At 38.2% G+C, this 19,483-nt stretch overlaps 1 protein-coding gene across 1 annotated transcript; it reads left to right on the top strand.

Moving 5' to 3' along the window:
* The first annotated feature begins 533 nt into the window (after positions 1–533).
* LOC129907339 (ARF GTPase-activating protein Git) lies at positions 534–16,850 on the top strand. Its single transcript, XM_055983490.1, has 8 exons — positions 534–767; positions 836–1,518; positions 1,576–1,732; positions 12,043–12,128; positions 12,195–12,434; positions 15,822–16,012; positions 16,127–16,472; positions 16,540–16,850. Exons 1-8 carry the CDS (start codon positions 674–676, stop codon positions 16,738–16,740), a joined length of 1,998 nt encoding a protein of 665 aa, XP_055839465.1. The 5' UTR covers positions 534–673; the 3' UTR covers positions 16,741–16,850.
* The last annotated feature ends 2,633 nt before the right edge of the window (positions 16,851–19,483 follow it).

Raw genomic sequence — 19,483 nt, 5'->3', positions numbered from 1 at the left:
TAATTTAAGTATTGTTGTTGTTGTATTCCACCAAGAAGCATAAAGAAATGAAAGAGAATGTTGAAAAAGGAAAAGTGGAAAAAGAAACGTCAAAAAAGAGTCTCAGAATTCCCACCCACGACTCTCTGGTGGGATAATTTTTTGTTTCATCTTTTTTCTCTTTTGCACTCATTACGTTTGAAAAGAGGCGCGCCTCTTGAGGATTCATGTAATAGCTGACTTACCGCTTAATTGAGCTAAGAAAAACTTTTTTGAGCGGTCTTATGATGCTTTCCAATTCTAAATGCTTAACTACATACACCACTTTTTGAAAAAGTACAAAAGTGAAAATATGTATATACGAATTTGTATTTTTTGTACCTAAATAAATGCAAAAATGTTTTTGTTTCCCACTTTAAATTAACTTCCACGAATCAAAAAATTTCTTCATGTTGAACACGCCTAAAAATGTTCCTACTTTTCGTTCTCAAAGGGATATTTTTTTTTTTCCTCATCTGTCAAAAAGTGAAAATTTTCTCTCTCTGTGGATAAATAAATGCACTTTTTTTTACCTACTTGATAAAATTTGTTATAAATTTAGTTTTATAAATTTATAAATAAAAAAAACTAATAAAAATAACAAATAAATAAATAAAAATTTCTGTTTTTGGTTATTTTGAATATAATGAAGTGAATGTGTTTTGCAAATAAAGATCGTTTATTTATCAGAATGTCCCGTGGCAAATCTCGTCTACAAGCTGAAATTTGTGGCGATTGTGGAGCATCTGGTTTGTCTTTACTTAAACTATGCTATAAAATATTTTATTTATATTTATATTCCTTCAAAAAAAAAAAGATCCTTCATGGGCTTCTGTAAATCGTGGTATCCTCTTGTGTTCCGATTGTTGTTCAGTCCATCGAAGTCTTGGGCGTCACATTTCCGTTGTCAAATCATTGCGACAAGGCCATTGGTGTCCTTCTGTTTTGAATTTTGTCAATTCACTTAATGCGCATGGCGCAAACAGTGTTTGGGAACATTGTTTGCTCGATCCGACTGGAAAAGCTCCATCACGTCGCAAACCAACTCCCAAAGATCCCCTCCATCCGACTAAATCGGATTTCATCAAAGCAAAACATGTAAATTTGTCTTTTGTATTGAAACCAAATTTACAAGATGACGACAGTTTCAATGGCAATTTAGAAACTGAACTAAGCAAACAATTGCATGCAAGTGTTAGGACAAGTAATTTGGAGACATCTTTGCGTTTATTAGTTCAAGGAGCTGATCCAAATTATTTTCATGAGGAAAAGAAATCAAATCCTTTGCATGTTGCAGCTAAATTTGGTCAGGCTTCGCAAATTGAATTGCTTATTATTTATGGAGCTGATTTGAATGCTTTGGATGGAAATGGTTGTAGTTCGTATGAAGTGGCTAAAGCTAATAATCATAATATTATTGCTGAAAGACTTGTTGAGGCTATGTATGATGTCACTGATCGGATAACAATGTTCTTGGGTGGCAAGAGACCCGATCATGCTGTGAGTTGGATTTTTTTTTGTCTTTTTAAATTCAATAATTGAAATATTGATTTACAGAATGGAAAGCATATTTGCATACCAGACTCGAATAACTCGGAAATTAGTGAGCAATTGAAGATTGCTCGGGGAAGACTGCAACTTGTGCCAAATAAAATGTTTGAAGAGCTTGTTATGGATTTGTATGATGAAGTTGATCGTCGCGAGAGTGAAGCAAGTAAGTAAATCAAAAATCAATTGCATAGTTATTAGGGTGGGTCAAAAAAAAATCGAAATTCTTTTTTTTTTTTTTGATTTTGTACTAAGAAAAATCGATTGCTAGACACCTCGAGAATATACACACCAAATATGAGCTCTTTATATTAATGGGAAGGTCCTTCGCTTTGCAATTTTCCATTTTTACATCAAGCTTCTACTAAAAAAAAAAAATCATTTTTTTATTTAATTGACTTTTAAGAAAATTTCTTTACATATTCTTGTAGGAAATTGAACGCTCTATAAAAAAGGCCATAGACATTTTTTTCGTTTATCTAACCATATAACAGATATTTGAGGTAAAAAAATCGAGAAAATCTTAAAAAAATCGTTTTTTGTTCTTAATTTTGTAACAAATTGAAAAATTATAATAATCAAACGCGCAAGACATATTCTTGTAGGAAACAGATTGCTCCAAAAAAAAGGTTTGTTAACTTTTTTCATTAATCTAACTATTCAAAAGATATTCGAGGTCAAAGTTAAAAAAATTATAAAAACATTTTTTTTACTTTTCAAAATTTTCCAATTCACTGACATTATTCATTATTTTCAAAATAGCAAGATGTATTCTTGTAGGGGCTTAAACGTTCTACAAAAAACTCTTTGGCATCAAATTGATTGCTTTCACCGTTTAGAAGATATTCGTATCCAAATGGCAATGCATACAAGTCATAAGAAAACTATTGAAATCAGTGGGCATTGGTTTGGATACGATACTAAACGGTTAAAGCAATCAATTTGATGCCAAGGAATTTTTTGTAGAACGTTTAAGCTCCTACAAGAATACATCTTGTTAATTTGAAAATAACAAATTTTCAGTGAACTGAAAAATTTTTAATAGTAAAAAATGTTTTTATACTTTTTTTTTAACTTTGACTAATAAATAAATGTCAATTGATAAAAAAATGATGAATTTGGTGTGTATATTCTAGAGGTGTCTAGCAATCGACTTTTCGGAGTCCAAATTAAAAAAAAAGAATTTCGATTTTTTTGAGCCACCCTAATATGTAGTTATACATAGAAGTGACAACGGGAAAAAATTCGCTCTGAATTAGTGTGGCGCTACAGTTGCGTATTCGACAGCCAAAAAAATCCCTGAAAAAGACGATTTGGTTAAAATTTAACCAAAAATGCTATTATTATTCAGTTTATTTTATTGGTTTTGTTTTATATAATGAAAAAGTTTTTCATATCCAGTGGCGAGCTAAAAAATTAGCCCATAGTAGCCAATACCCAAAACCTTATACTAAACCCTTTATATTGAGTATAAAGAGTCTCGGAAGTTTATACGACAACCACGCAACACAAAATTCTACCCTAAAAACATTACAAAAACTATTAAGGAGGGTTCAGTATAAAGTTTTGGTGATACTTCTGCTACTATGGGCTTGGTTCAATATATTGAGTGAAAAACAATAATTAACCAGCTCTGGCACCTGGATAGTTTGGAAAACTTTATGCTGCTATTACAACGACTTCAAATGGTACTTAAATGGGTGTTCCAATAGGATAATAACCCAAAACACACCAGTAGAGCAGCCAGGAAATGTGTTCAAGACACTAAGATTGAGGTCATTGAGTGACCTGCTCAGTCTCTCAGACCTCAATCTTCACTAGAAACTTTGAAGGGATATAAAGGAAGATGTTTCTAAAGCCAAAACCTAAAATAACGGGAGTTATGGACCGTTGTTGAGCTGGTTTGGTGATATAAAGCACTTCAAAGATCTCAGGGACTTTAAGACTTCATGAAAGGTCGTTGCGAAGCGGTATTTAAAAAAAATGGTCAAATACTTTTGGCCTTAAATATTATCAGTTGAATTCCGAAGAGGAAAAGGTATTATATAGTATATTACAGTTTAGAAAATAAAAATATTAAAATTACTTCAATTTCATTGGATTTTTTTTGATAAAAACTCAAAGACTTTGGCAAATAAGAACTTCAAACTTTTGCTATTTAACTTTCAACAATAAGGGCTATTTAGTTTATTAGTTTATTTATTGAAAGAATAATAAATAACTTTATTTAAATATTGTAGGTGTTGCCGTTGTGTTCAAATATTTTTTTTTGTGTTTGAAGTCAATTTGTAAGAAAATTGCATTTTTCGCCTAAACTATGGAAGATTGTCCTTCACTCCCATATAGTTCACTGAGTGAACCAATTTTGATAATTCTTTTTGTATTGGAAAATTGGTGGCTGAAATGTGGTCCCATTTCAATTTCGTTTAGTTCTTGCCATAGGAACGATTAGAAAAACCATTAAACCCAGTTTTAGCCATGGAAGTCGCTTTTGTTTTGTTTTGTTAAAAGTGATTATTTTATTTTTTGTTTTTGTTATTAATTTTAAAAATAATTTGAATTTACTAGACTGTAAAAATATTTTTAAATTTTTGATTCTTAAGCCGAAACTTATGTAGAAATAGTGAGGCGGCTTACATTAAAAACAGCTCAATCGTGCACTTTGTGATAAAAGCATGAAATTTACATTATAAGTAGTACTCAATATAAGAGTTATTTTGAGATATTGGGCCACCTTGTATTCCATCCGGAAGGGTGTTTATAACAATGTACAGTAAGCAAATTAAATGAATTTTGGTGAAATTTGTGATTATTAGATGGCTTAGATCCATACAAAATTTTATCGGCCTACCACTTTTTTTTATTTCCTATAAAATAATGATGTCATTATTGTTATTGCAATACAATAAGTTTCTCATGAACTTTTGATGCATTTTTTTTTTTAATTATTCAATAATTTGAAGGTAAAATAAATAGTAAACGAAACAGTTCAATAGATTGGAAATACTTTAGACAAAACTTGGAGAAGAAATAGTATATGAGTTAAAATAGAAGCTTTAGGCATTCCAACACGAATTGTATTGAATGTCTAGTCTACTTTTTATTAACGAAGAAAAGGTTCATCACTCATGCGTTTTTTTGACGCATGATGTAGTAATTAGAGTGCAAACAAATCATGTACAAGTGCATTGAAGCTGCGTCAATCTACTGATAAAAATGTCATCATTTGTGCGGTGACGCTGCGAGAAATAAGAATCGCAAGTCTCGATAAAACCAATGCATCACTGCAGCGTCTTCATGCGTCAGACAAGACGCATGTTGTGTGCACCTGCCGTTAAACATTCAATATTCTTGAGAGAATGCAAAATTAAAGCAAAAATTATAGATCAAATACACAATTATGCAAATCAGGCGTCTGTGTTGAGTTGTCGCTTGTAAGCTTGTAGCGTTTTCGCGTTGTCGCGTGTCACCTTGTCGTCTTGCCGCATTAAAACCGTGCCCCTTTGTTACAATGTCGCCTTATCGCCTTGTGAACCAATAAGTTTAATTCTAAAACATATTTTAACTCTAAACAAAAATATAATCTAATAATTAAATATTTCTATGAGGAGCTCAATTTTTGCTATAAAAGGATGACATCACACCCAAAATAATCAGTTCGTCCGTGACCGTGGTCGAGTCAACATCGGAGACCAGCTAGGGGGAATTGGTAAGTAAGTAATTTTATTTTCGGGACATCTTCGGGACATGCTCGGGACATCTTCGGGACATGCTCGGGACATCTTCGGGACATACTCGGGACATCTTCGGGACATCTTCGGGACACCTTCGGGACATGCTCGGGACATCTTTGGGACATCTTCGGGACATGCTCGGGACATCTTCGGGACATCTTCGGGACATCTTCGGGACATGCTCGGGACATCTTCGGGACATGCTCGGGACATCTTCGGGACATCTTCGGGACATGCTCGGGACATCTTCGGGACATCTTCGGGAGATGCTCGGGACATCTTCGGGACATGCTCGGGACATCTTCGGGACATGCTCGGGACATCTTCGGGACATCTTCGGGACATGCTCGGGACATCTTCGGGACATGCTCAGGACATCTTCGGGACATCTTCGGGACATGCTCGGGACATCTTCGGTACATCTTCGGGACATACTCGGGACATCTTCGGGACATGCTCGGGACATCTTCGGGAAATCTTCGGGACATCTTCAGGACATCTTCGGGACATCTTCGGGACATCTTCGGGACATGCTCGGGACATCTTCGGGACATCTTCGGGACATCTTCGGGACATCTTCGGGACATGCTCGGGACATCTTCGGGACATCTTCGGGACATGCTCGGGACATGCTCGGGACATCTTCGGGACATGCTCGGGACATGCTCGGGAAATCTTTGGGACATCTTCGGGACATGCTCGGGACATCTTCGGGACATGCTCGGGACATCTTCGGGACATGCTCGGGACATCTTCGGGACATCTTCGGGACATGCTCGGGACATCTTCGGGACATGCTCGGGACATCTTCGGGACATCTTCGGGACATGCTCGGGACATCTTCGGGACATGCTCGGGACATCTTCGGGACATCTTCGGGACATCTTCGGGACATCTTCGGGACATGCTCGGGATATCTTCGGGACATCTTCGGGACATCTTCGGGACATCTTCGGGACATCTTCGGGACATACTCGGGACATCTTCGGGACATCTTCGGGACATAATCGGGACATCTTCGGGACATCTTCGGGACATGCTCGGGACATCTTCGGGACACCTTCGGGACATGCTCGGGACATCTTCGGGACATGCTCGGGACATCTTCGGGACATCCTCGGGACATCTTCGGGACTTGCTCGGGACATCTTCGGGACATGCTCGGGACATCTTCAGGACATGCTCGGGGCATCTTCGGGACATCTTCGGGACATGCTCGGGACATCTTCGGGACATCTTCGGGACATCTTCGGGACATGCTCGGGACATCTTCGGGACATCTTCGGGACATGCTCGGGACATCTTCGGGACATGCTCGGGACATCTTCGGGACAGCTTCGGGACATGCTCGGGACATCTTCGGGACATCTTCGGGACATCTTCGGGACATGCTCGGGACATCTTCGGGACATCTTCGGGACATCTTCGGGACATGCTCGGGACATCTTCGGGACATGCTCGGGACATCTTCGGGACATGCTCGGGACATCTTCGGGACACCTTCGGGACATGCTCGGGACATCTTCGGGACATGCTCGGGACATGTTCGGGACATGCTCAAAGATGTCCCGAGCATGTCCCGAAGATGTCCCGAGCATCTCCCGAATATGTCCCGAGCATGTCCCGAAGATGTCCCGAAGATGTCCTGAAGATGTCCCGAGCATGTCCCGAAGATGTCCCGAGCATGTCCCGAAGATGTCCCGAGCATGTCCCGAAGATGTCCCGAGCATGTCCCGAAGCTGTCCCGAAGATGTCCCGAAGATGTCCCGAGCATGTCCCGAAGATGTCCCAAGCATGTCCCGAAGATGTCCCGAGCATGTCCCGAAGATGTCCCGAAGATGTCCCGAGCATGTCCCGAAGCTGTCCCGAGCATGTCCCGAAGATGTCCCGAGCATGTCCCGAAGATGTCCCGAGCATGTCCCGAAGATGTCCCGAGCATGTCCCGAAGCTGTCCCGAAGATGTCCCGAAGATGTCCCGAGCATGTCCCGAAGATGTCCCGAAGATGTCCCGAAGATGTCCCGAAGATGTCCCGAAGATGTCCCGAGCATGTCCCGAAGATGTCCCGAAGATGTCCCGAAGATGTCCCGAAGATGTCCCGAGCATGTCCCGAAGATGTCCCGAAGATGTCCCGAAGATGTCCCGAGCATGTCCCGAAGCTGTCCCGAAGATGTCCCGAAGATGTCCCTAGCATGTCCCGAAGATGTCCCGAAGGTGTCCCGAGCATGTCCCGAGCATGTCCCGAGCATGTCCCGAAGATGTCCCGAGCATGTCCCGAAGCTGTCCCGAAGATGTCCCGAAGATGTCCCTAGCATGTCCCGAAGATGTCCCGAAGATGTCCCGAAGGTGTCCCGAAGATGTCCCGAGCATGTCCCGAAGATGTCCCGAGCATGTCCCGAAGATGTCCCGAGCATGTCCCGAAGCTGTCCCGAAGATGTCCCGAAGATGTCCCTAGCATGTCCCGAAGATGTCCCGAAGATGTCCCGAAGATGTCCCGAGCATGTCCCGAAGATGTCCCGAGCATGTCCCGAAGATGTCCCGAAGATGTCCCGAGCATGTCCCGAAGATGTCCCGAGCATGTCCCGAAGCTGTCCCGAAGATGTCCCGAAGATGTCCCGAAGGTGTCCCGAAGATGTCCCGAGCATGTCCCGAAGATGTCCCGAGCATGTCCCGAAGATGTCCCGAGCATGTCCCGAAGATGTCCCGAGCATGTCCCGAAGATGTATCGAGCATGTCCCGAAGATGTCCCGAAGATGTCCCGAGGATGTCCCGAAGATGTCCCGAGCATGTCCCGAAGATGTCCCGAGCATGTCCCGAAGATGTCCCGAGCATGTCCCGAAGATGTATCGAGCATGTCCCGAAGATGTCCCGAAGATGTCCCGAGGATGTCCCGAAGATGTCCCGAGCATGTCCCGAAGATGTCCCTAGCATGTCCCGAAGATGTCCCGAAGATGTCCCGAAGGTGTCCCGAAGATGTCCCGAGCATGTCCCGAAGATGTCCCGAGCATGTCCCGAAGATGTCCCGAGCATGTCCCGAAGCTGTCCCGAAGATGTCCCGAAGATGTCCCTAGCATGTCCCGAAGATGTCCCGAAGATGTCCCGAAGATGTCCCGAGCATGTCCCGAAGATGTCCCGAGCATGTCCCGAAGATGTCCCGAGCATGTCCCGAAGATGTATCGAGCATGTCCCGAAGCTGTCCCGAAGATGTCCCGAAGATGTCCCTAGCATGTCCCGAAGATGTCCCGAAGGTGTCCCGAAGATGTCCCGAGCATGTCCCGAAGATGTCCCGAAGATGTCCTGAGCATGTCCCGAAGATGTCCCGAGCATGTCCCGAAGATGTCCCGAAGATGTCCCGAGCATGTCCCGAAGATGTCCCGAAGATGTCCCGAGCATGTCCCGAAGATGTCCCGAGCATGTCCCGAAGATGTCCCGAAGATGTCCCGAAGGTGTCCCGAAGATGTCCCGAGCATGTCCCGAAGATGTCCCGAGCATGTCCCGAAGATGTCCCGAGCATGTCCCGAAGCTGTCCCGAAGATGTCCCGAAGATGTCCCTAGCATGTCCCGAAGATGTCCCGAAGGTGTCCCGAAGATGTCCCGAGCATGTCCCGAAGATGTCCCGAGCATGTCCCGAAGATGTCCCGAGCATGTCCCGAAGATGTCCCGAGCATGTCCCGAAGATGTATCGAGCATGTCCCGAAGATGTCCCGAAGATGTCCCGAGGATGTCCCGAAGATGTCCCGAGCATGTCCCGAAGATGTCCCTAGCATGTCCCGAAGATGTCCCGAAGATGTCCCGAAGGTGTCCCGAAGATGTCCCGAGCATGTCCCGAAGATGTCCCGAGCATGTCCCGAAGATGTCCCGAGCATGTCCCGAAGCTGTCCCGAAGATGTCCCGAAGATGTCCCTAGCATGTCCCGAAGATGTCCCGAAGATGTCCCGAGCATGTCCCGAAGATGTCCCGAGCATGTCCCGAAGATGTCCCGAAGATGTCCCGAGCATGTCCCGAAGATGTCCCGAGCATGTCCCGAAGCTGTCCCGAAGATGTCCCGAAGATGTCCCGAAGGTGTCCCGAAGATGTCCCGAGCATGTCCCGAAGATGTCCCGAGCATGTCCCGAAGATGTCCCGAGCATGTCCCGAAGATGTCCCGAGCATGTCCCGAAGATGTATCGAGCATGTCCCGAAGATGTCCCGAAGATGTCCCGAGGATGTCCCGAAGATGTCCCGAGCATGTCCCGAAGATGTCCCGAGCATGTCCCGAAGATGTCCCGAGCATGTCCCGAAGATGTCCCGAGCATGTCCCGAAGATGTCCCGAAGATGTCCCGAAGATGTCCTGAAGATGTCCCGAGCATGTCCCGAAGGTGTCCCGAAGATGTCCCGAAGATGTCCCGAGCATGTCCCGAAGATGTCCCGAAGATGTCCCGAAGATGTCCCGAGGATGTCCCGAAGATGTCCCGAAGATGTCCCGAGCATGTCCCGAAGATGTCCCAAAGATGTCCCGAGCATGTCCCGAAGATGTCCCGAGCATGTCCCGAAGGTGTCCCGAAGATGTCCCGAGGATGTCCCGAAGATGTCCCGAGCATGTCCCGAAGATGTCCCGAAGATGTCCCGAGGATGTCCCGAAGATGTCCCGAAGATGTCCCGAGCATGTCCCGAAGATGTCCCGAAGATGTCCCGAGCATGTCCCGAAGATGTCCCGAAGATGTCCCGAGCATGTCCCGAAGATGTCCCGAAGATGTCCCGAGCATGTCCCGAAGATGTCCCGAAGATGTCCCGAGCATGTCCCGAAGATGTCCCGAGTATGTCCCGAAGATGTCCCGAGCATGTCCCGAAGATGTCCCGAAGATGTCCTGAGCATGTCCCGAAGATGTCCCGAAGATGTCCCGAAGATGTCCCGAAGATGTTCCGAAGATGTCCCGAGCATGTCCCGAAGATGTCCCGAGCATGTCCCGAAGATGTCCCGAGTATGTCCCGAAGATGTCCCGAGCATGTCCCGAAGATGTCCCGAAGATGTCCTGAGCATGTCCCGAAGATGTCCCGAAGATGTCCCGAAGATGTCCCGAAGATGTCCCGAAGATGTCCCGAAGATGTCCCGAGCATGTCCCGAAGATGTCCCGAAGATGTCCCGAGCATGTCCCGAAGATGTCCCGAGCATGTCCCGAGCATGTCCCGAAGATGTCCCGAGCATGTCCCGAAGATGTACCGAAGATGTCCCGAAGATGTCCCGAAGATGTCCCGAAGATGTCCCGAAGATGTCCCGAGCATGTCCCGAAGATGTCCCGAAGATGTCCCGAGCATGTCCCGAAGATGTCCCGAGCATGTCCCGAGGATGTCCCGAAGATGTCCCGAGCATGTCCCGAGGATGTCCCGAAGATGTCCCGAGCATGTCCCGAAGATGTACCGAAGATGTCCCGAGCATGTCCCGAAGATGTCCCGAAGATGTCCCGAGCATGTCCCGAAGATGTCCCGTGCATGTCCCGAAGATGTCCCGAGCATGTCCCGAAGATGTCCCGAAGAAGTCCCGAAGATGTCCCGAAGATGTCCCGAAGATGTCCCGAAGATGTCCCGAGCATGTCCCGAAGATGTCTCGAGCATGTCCCGAAGATGTCCCGAAGATGTCCCGAGCATGTCCCAAAGATGTCCCGAGCATGTCCCGAAGATGTCCCGAAGATGTCCCGAGCATGTCCCGAAGGAAGATGTCCCGAGCATGTCCCGAAGGAAGATGTCCCGAGCATGTCCCGAAGATGTCCCGAGCATGTCCCGAAGATGTCCCGAGCATGTCCCGAAGATGTCCCGAAAATAAAATTACTTACTTACCAATTCCCCCTAGCTGGTCTCCGATGTTGACTCGACCACGGTCACGGACGAACTGATTATTTTGGGTGTGATGTCATCCTTTTATAGCAAAAATTGAGCTCCTCATAGAAATATTTAATTATTAGATTATATTTTTGTTTAGAGTTAAAATATGTTTTAGAATTAAACTTATTGGTTCACAAGGCGATAAGGCGACATTGTAACAAAGGGACACGGTTTTAATGCGGCAAGACGACAAGGTGACACGCGACAACGCGAAAACGCTACAACGCTACAACGCTACAAGCTTACAAGCGACAACTCAACACAGACGCCTGATTTGCATAATTGTGTATTTGATCTATAATTTTTGCTTTAATTTTGCATTCTCTCAAGAATATTGAATGTTTAAGGGCAGGTGCACACAACATGCGTCTTGTCTGACGCATGAAGACGCTGCAGTGATGCATTGGTTTTATCGAGACCTGCGATTCTTATTTCTCGCAGCGTCACCGCACAAATGATGACATTTTTATCAGTAGATTGACGCAGCTTCAATGCACTTCTATGTATATGATTTGTTTGAAATCTAATTGCTACATAATGCGCCAAAAAACGCATTAGTGAAAGTTGCGGCGATACAAATTTTGCAATGTCTGGAAGTCGAAAAAAACCTATTTTTGCCGCTACATCCAGATTTTGGGGGTGTAGTAAATTTTGTTTCTAATCAGTGGGACAAGTCTTATTAAACGTAATAGGGGCCTTTCAATCCAAACATCCAAATTTTTGGTCACAAAATTATCTAGCAAAAGCTCCATTCTCTCTAGGGATTTTTTAGTACGTCTGATTGTCGAAAAAAATTAAATTAGTAGCGCTAGGAACTATCGGTGTCACTTTTTATATATAATTATTTAATGGTACTGGGTCCTTAAATATTTGAAAATTTACAGTTTGGGCAACAACTGCATTGAATCCGGAAAATGTTGCAGTACCATTTTTACCAGCAAATCCATTTCTAAGTGCCACTCGTAATCAGGTACCTCTTCTATCATTAATTCCATCAAACCAATTTTGTCCAATCTAGGCTTTATTATTTTTAAAGGGTCGTCAAAAACTAGCCCGATTCAGTCCATTGGAATTTGCTGGCCTTTTAACTGATGTACTCATAGATGCTCGACGTCGTCAAAACATGGCCAATTTGCGACCATTAGATAATATAAATCAACCATTAAAACAACAAACATCTTACATTGATGATCCGAATCTCTCCGACGATGAACCAATATATGATCCGGTTGCTTCTGATGAAGATTATGCACCAGTTGCATCAATTGTTCAGCAGGTAAATAATATGAGACAGAAAATTTTAAAATTTAATAATAGTTTTGGTTAAAAATCTAATAAACTAATAAATTTATGATAAAATAAGAAAAATTTTAAAAATAAAGCTTAAAGCTCTTATTTAGTGTCTCTCTGAATAAATTATAGTGTTCCTGTTTGTAACAGAAAAGCAATGAGATTTGTAATAAATGGAAATGTAGTTTTTTTTCTTATTTATAAAAAATAGAATCCATTTTTGTGTAGTCTACAATTATTAGTTTTAATAACATATTTATACTTATTTAATTTTAAATTGTAACGATATTCGTTTTTAATTTTTTAGATTTAATTGAGTGACATAACTTTTTTTTTTAATCATTTACGTTTTTATAAAATGGTTAACTTAAAAGATTGAAAATTAGGGTGTTTTTTGATATTAAGTCAAAATAAGGTGAAAAAAAAAGTATTTTAAATCAAATAAATTAAGGTGTATTTGGGACATAATAAAGTAAGTTGTCACCAAATTTCGTAGAAAAAAACTTTTTTTTTGAAAAAGATAAAAATAAAAAACCAAAAACTCGGTTTTTTTAATTTTTCTCATAAATTTTGAGGTTATGTGAAAAAATTGTTCATACAAAAGTTGTAGATCTTTTTATTACCTTTGCTATACAACTTTTTTCCATAGGACTTGTAGTTTTGCCGGAAATCGAGATATACCATTTTTTACCATTAAAAACTCAACCCACCCACTTCCCGAACTCGACTCGCCCGTAATTTATTTTTCCTTTCATTTCTATCATATTTACCTCCTTTTCCAATGGGTTTCATCCTACTATGATTTTTTTTTTTTACTTTTTAATGTTTTTGAAGGTTTTGGCACTGGTCTAGTTTGGTAAATGTTTGAAACGTTTTGTTGTTGTTATTTTGTTTGTTTGAGTGTTGTTGTGAAACGTATAGCAAAAAAAAAATTAATGGCGTTTTCGATTGGCAGTCCGGAAGCGTCCGGAATCATTCTGAAAAAATTTTATTCACACAAAACTGTCAGTTTTGTACGAATAAAACGCTTTCAGAATGATTCCGGACGCTTCCGGACTGCCAATCGAAAACGCCATAAATTTATAAAATTATATGAGTCATTAAAATTTCTTTGATAAATAGCAAAAAAAAAAGTTAATTTTTAAACTTAATTAAAAAAAAACATTTAAAATCATATCGATTTTGCCTTAAGTCTATGTTAATGTTAAGAGTTTGATCTGCATCTGTTTGCTATTGCCAGAGATATCCATCCACATTTATGTATGTGCTACGAGTCAAGTACTCAAAATAATTCATTTTTTGAGAAACAGCTTCAAGTGGATCACAAAAATAAACACATCGATGTTTTTAATAATTTTTAACCATATACAAGTAACAAAAAGTTGTTTATGTAATTAAAAATATGTTACATATTGTTTTTAACAACGTCCACGCTCTACTGTGTATTATAGCGTTTTCACCAACCTCACCGATATAAGAAGTTACGAAAATGCAAACAAAACTTTATTTCAAAATTTGAAAGCGATTGACAAATAACTATTCGAGATTTGCTATGAAACGCAACGAAAAGAAGTATAGAGAAGATAAACCAAACAAGTTGTCTTCAACTTAAGATTTCTCAAAGTAAAAAAAAAGATATTGAAAAGCTAAAAAACGACATTTCAGATTTTCTAACCGAAATATTTCAAAAACGTGATATAATAGAATTTTTCTGACTTCGGATTCGAGTTCAGCACAGCAAAAACCTTACGAAAAGTATATTCCGGTTTATATCACAACACAAAATTAATTTTCCTCGCCAGTTGTCTTCTTCAATAAATGTTAATTTCATAAATTATGCTAAAAAACAAGTTATAGCTTGTTCAATTTGTTAATTTGTAACTTTTTTTCTATTCCTGCCATAAACACACAAAACAAAAATTAATAAACCTCCAAAAACTTAGCTGCAAGTATTTATGATAAACTTTTGTAAGGGCTCGAAACACTGTGTCGTGTGCCGGTTAAGCTAAAGTAAATTACTTTATTCACTTGCGAAAAGAATTCGTCAAGCAAATTCAAAGTGTTATCCATATATCTAGAAATAATTCGTGAAAATTCCTTCTCTTTAAAAATAATACTAAAGAAAAAGAACCATGCCGGTCATCGGAAAGATAAGATATTAAACTAATCAATTCATAGCACAATATATCGACAATTATAAAAAATTTAATTCTGCGCAAGAAAAGAAAAATATCTTTATAGAGTTCAATCATCATAAGTTCATACAGAAAAGTTAGTTTTAGTATCTATTTGAACTTTAAAGAAATTTTTCAATTTGAAAAAAATTCAACATGACATTTTCTCATTATAACACAAAATTTGTTGGTACAATTTAAAATTATATAATTGACTGAGTACCAAAAGCTTAAAACATTTTTTTTCTCAAATTCGGCTCCCACAAATGCGATAAAGTTACCATTAAATATGAGAAATATGTCAAATCCCATACGAATTTTAAAAATTCCCATTTTAAATGGCAACTTTAAAATTAATGGAGTGCTTTAAAGCTTTCAAGTATTTATTAAAATGTTGTTAAATTTTTTTTATTAAAGAATTATACTAAATAATTACAGTCACCTTAGACGTACACTTATTTTTAATGGTTGAAAATGCAATTTAGTTTGGTTTTATTGTCGCTCGAGATTTCTATCCGACCTCAGATTTCTCTTTGATTAATCATTCTCATTAGTGTGTAAGGGTAAAATAGTACTTAAAAAGCCCCACATTAAATAAAATAACATTGCTGAATCGCGTAAGAATTTTGTAGAGCTTATAAGATAAGCTTAGGAAGCAACCCCCACATAAAGTGTAGGTATTTGATCCAAATATTATCATTGAACAATTATTATGCAAATATGTTTCAAATTAAACTCTTCAGACGTAGTTTAAATTTAAATTAAATTTATATTTGTTTTATTTAATTATTTTCACAAATATTAGACTGCTTTAAATGTGTTCATAGATTAATTTGCATTTTTTTTTAAATTAATTTTTTTAAGTCTTAGTTCTAAGTAACATTAAATTAAAATTATAATTACAGTTAACTTGCATTAATATAAATTTAAATATTTATACATACAACGTAAAAAAAAATGATGTGATACCGAAATAACATTGTTATTTTAAGTGAGTCATTAATTTATTTATTAACTTAAATAAATATAAAATATTAAACTTATACACAATAATGCAAAAATTGGAGTTTCATATTTAATAATTTCTGTGTGTTTTATGAATAAAATCTGTGTCCCTGTATTAGTTTATAGTTTTTTAGTTCTATTTTATTTTTTGTTTATTTTGTTTCTTTTTTCTTTTTATTTTTATATTTTCATAGAACCACCATTCGTCTATGGTTGGGACACGTCCAGCAGACGTTTACGAAATGGAAACTTTGCGCAAAAAATTAAATCAATACGAATCGGAAATCAATCAATTGAAGAATGTTGTTGAAAAATTATCCACAGAAAACACTGAATTGAAATCCAAGTTTTCCAGTGTTAATTTCAATATTTACGATGAGCCATTGTGAGGATTTTAATTTTTTTTTTATTCTTTGTGTTTGTTAATTTCGTTTTTTTTTTTTTGTTTGTTTGTTCTATTTTTGTTTTCTTTAATTTTTCTTTTAATGATTTCAATTAGACGTATTGATTTGAATGGAACCGAAACAGAAAATGAACCAGTTCTGGACGGTTCGGGTTCAGGTTCTGGTAGTAATCAATCCACTTCTAAGCGTCCTGCTAGTATGTACGAAAGGCGTTTAGTGTCGTTCAATAAACCACCAGATTGTCGAACTACAACGAGTATGTATCAAATGGCTGGAGATAAGCCATTTGGCGAAGAAGTCAAGCATCGAACAGACTTGGTAACTCGACGTCTGAAAGAACTTTGCATTGCAATGCTTGATACATCGACAAAAGATGCATTTGTACCGTGTGCAGAGCGTATCCGAGTGGCAGTTGATGAATTAACTGCAATTTTCAGAACTGTAAGTTAAAAATCAATTTTTAGTTAAAAGAATTGTTTTATAATTTGTATTTTTTAACTTCTTATAGCCCAATTATAACGAATCAATTCGTGAGGCTTTAAAGCAACTAAGTTCGTATAATTCTCAAATTCAACGGGAATGTGAACACTTGCAGGAAGCAATCAACAAAGCAGATTCACCAGCTATAGAAGCTTATATGAAAGAAGTTCGAGAATGTGCATTTTACATAGCCAGCGCAACAAAAGCACTTTATGTGCAATTTGAATAGTTTAAATATTTTGATTCTTCGAGTATTCTTTTATCGACATTTATTTGTATCTTATGCATTTTAAATAACCTTAAGAGACAAAATATAGTTTATTACTAATTAATATTTAATTAATCATTTTCATATATATGTTTTGAAGGATCTTTTTTTTTCGAAAAGTTTGTTTAAATTTGAAGATAAGAGGCGGTTTGAAATGAAATTTTTGTACCAGAATTGTTCCATTATTTAACTTCTAACATTTTATTTTAATATTCAATTAATTATGGTAAATTTATACTAAACTAAAATTTATTTTTGTTGTAATTTTGTAGCTAAAAAATTTTTGTTGTTACAATTTAACGAAAAATATACAAAGAAAAAAAAAAAAACTACGAACAAAATATAAAGTGACATTGATATCCCTAATATTTTAACTCATTGACATTATTATACATGCATATTATTATTTTGTTTAAATAAATATCATATATAACATGAAGAATATTATCTATATATTATTTAATAAAACATTAATTGAAACTGTTACCTTGTGCTATAAAGAGACTGAGAGTAGGTGAGTGTGAAATTTGGATCTTGGTTAAACAATGAATATATATCGGGTTAGAATTTTTAGTCTCGGAAGAAAGGCTTAGATTGGGTAAGTAATTTTATGGATCAGGTTAAGAACGGGTAAACAAGGTGAGTATGGGTAAGGATCAGTATGAGGACAACAAAAATAAAATGCACGACTGGGTCGCACGTACTTGCTCTTGTAGTTCAAAGTATCGTTATCTTAAAAATCTATTGGAAATTTAAGATTTTGTTTAGTGTCGAGACAAAAAAAAAATTGAAAGTTAAAAAAATTATATTAGAATTTTTTTTTCAAAAAAAATAAAAAAAATTTTTTTTTACATTTGACACTTCAAATTTTGTCTGTAAATTTTGAATAAAATTGACTTATGCTTTGTTGGAATATATGAACTTAAAAAATATGTAAATTTTTGAAAAACGGCAACGCCATATTTCCGTTCTCCGAATTTTTTGAGAAAAACTAAAAACGCAGTTTTGGTAGTATCAATAAGAGTATTACAGATATCAAATTTATCGTTAGAGCCTTTTTCGAGAAAATTGCAATACCTCGAAAACGTTATATGGGAGATATGCGTTAAAAAAAGAGATATATAAAAAAAAACGGGTCTAGGGAATTATGTAAAAATCATCTGTACCAAGTTTCAACCAAATCCATCCATCCGTCTAGGCCCTAGCTCGATGTACAGATGGACGCACAGACCGACGGATGGCATAACGAAAACCACTTTTTTGATCTTCTCCATCTCCGTAATGTTGGTTTTGATTAAAACCTCGAATTTTTTTTTTCTACACGAGCAAGTAAAAAGACTTGATTTGGCCTAGAATTAAATATTGGAAAAGGGACCAGTTTTCACAAAAATAGCTTGTGTGGAATAGAAAAAAGAGAACATTGCCAACATTTTCAACTATTCGTTCGTATGATTTATGGCTATCACTAAAAAGATCATAACAGCTTTAAAAATTAAAAAAAAAAATGTCTCTTATTTTTTCAAAAAGCCCTGATTCGAAACCATAAAACGTTTGTTTTTTACAGCTTTGAAGGAGCAGATTATTAATTCTTCTTTATATTTTTTACTTGCGATATACATACATAATTACTTTATATCAAGTTATGCATTCGTACAAAAAAAAAGTTGAGATAACATTTTTCCATGATATTACGATGGTGGAGAATGCCAAAAAAGTCTATCTGTCTGTCTATCTAAGGAGCTACAGCCTAAACGGATTGACCGATTGACTTCAAATTTGGTATGTAGCATTTTTTGGAGACTCTCCAGGGGGGTTTTTGGAATTCATTTTTTTGGACCAAAAATAACGGTACTTGTCATATACCGATTTTAGTAAAGTTGAAATTGCTCAAAAACGGCTCCAACGATTTTGTTTAAAAAAATTCAAATGTAAGTTTTAAGACAAGGTCCATCTTCAAATGAAAAAACATTTTTTTGAAAATCATTATTAACGGTACCTGTCATGGAACGGTTTTTTTTTAATCCGATATTCTCCGAAACGGCTTATTCGATTTCAACGAAACTTTTTGTGAAGAAGCACATTTTTTGGGAAAATAAAATTTTCGAAAACGAGACATTGTATTTTTTTGAAATTTTGTTTTTAGATGTTGATTAGTGATTTCTACAAAATAGCATACCAATTTTATTTTGAAATTTTTTTTCTAAAAATGCATCTTAATATATCAATCAAAACTTGAACTCTAAGAGCAAGTTCGTGCTCGTTCGTGAAAACTACAGTAACAAGGTAAGTTTTTTTCAGGGTGCTGTTCTAAAATAAAAGTTCGAAATTTAGATTATTTTAAACTTTAATTAATTTGTAGCGGAATGGTGTACCTACTAAAAACGAAATAAAACATATTTTAAAAAATTAATTATTCTTCTCACATTAATTAAATGTGATATTAAATTGTGATTATAACTCGAAATATTTTTTTTTTCATTCGGAAGCAAAGATATTTTCGGATCAAAGTCCCAAAACAAGTTATGGTTTACAGACATGAGATCACAGTGAATAGGCCTATGCATTCGCTTAAAAAACTAAAATGTTTGTTTTTATTTTCGAAAATTATCCAAGGGGTACCCATTGTCTAAAAATTCGGAATTTTCAAAAAAATTCTCCAAATGCATCGAATAGACTTGAAAAGAGAGGACTTTTTAGACTCTAT

This window comes from Episyrphus balteatus, chromosome 1 (genome assembly GCF_945859705.1).
Source record: "Episyrphus balteatus chromosome 1, idEpiBalt1.1, whole genome shotgun sequence".
NCBI lineage: Eukaryota > Metazoa > Arthropoda > Insecta > Diptera > Syrphidae > Episyrphus > Episyrphus balteatus.
The sequence above is the reverse complement of the archived record's forward strand: the minus strand, read 5'-3'. Positions and strand labels throughout refer to the sequence as shown.

Excerpts from the sequence above, each read along its gene's own strand:
- LOC129907339 (XM_055983490.1), top strand. The coding sequence starts at position 674 with ATGTGTTTTGCAAATAAAGATCGTTTATTTATCAGAATGTCCCGTGGC. Across the intron at positions 1,519-1,575 it reads GCAAGAGACCCGATCATGCT|AATGGAAAGCATATTTGCAT; the intron begins GTGAGTTGGATT and ends ATTGATTTACAG. Across the intron at positions 1,733-12,042 it reads TCGTCGCGAGAGTGAAGCAA|TTTGGGCAACAACTGCATTG; the intron begins GTAAGTAAATCA and ends GAAAATTTACAG.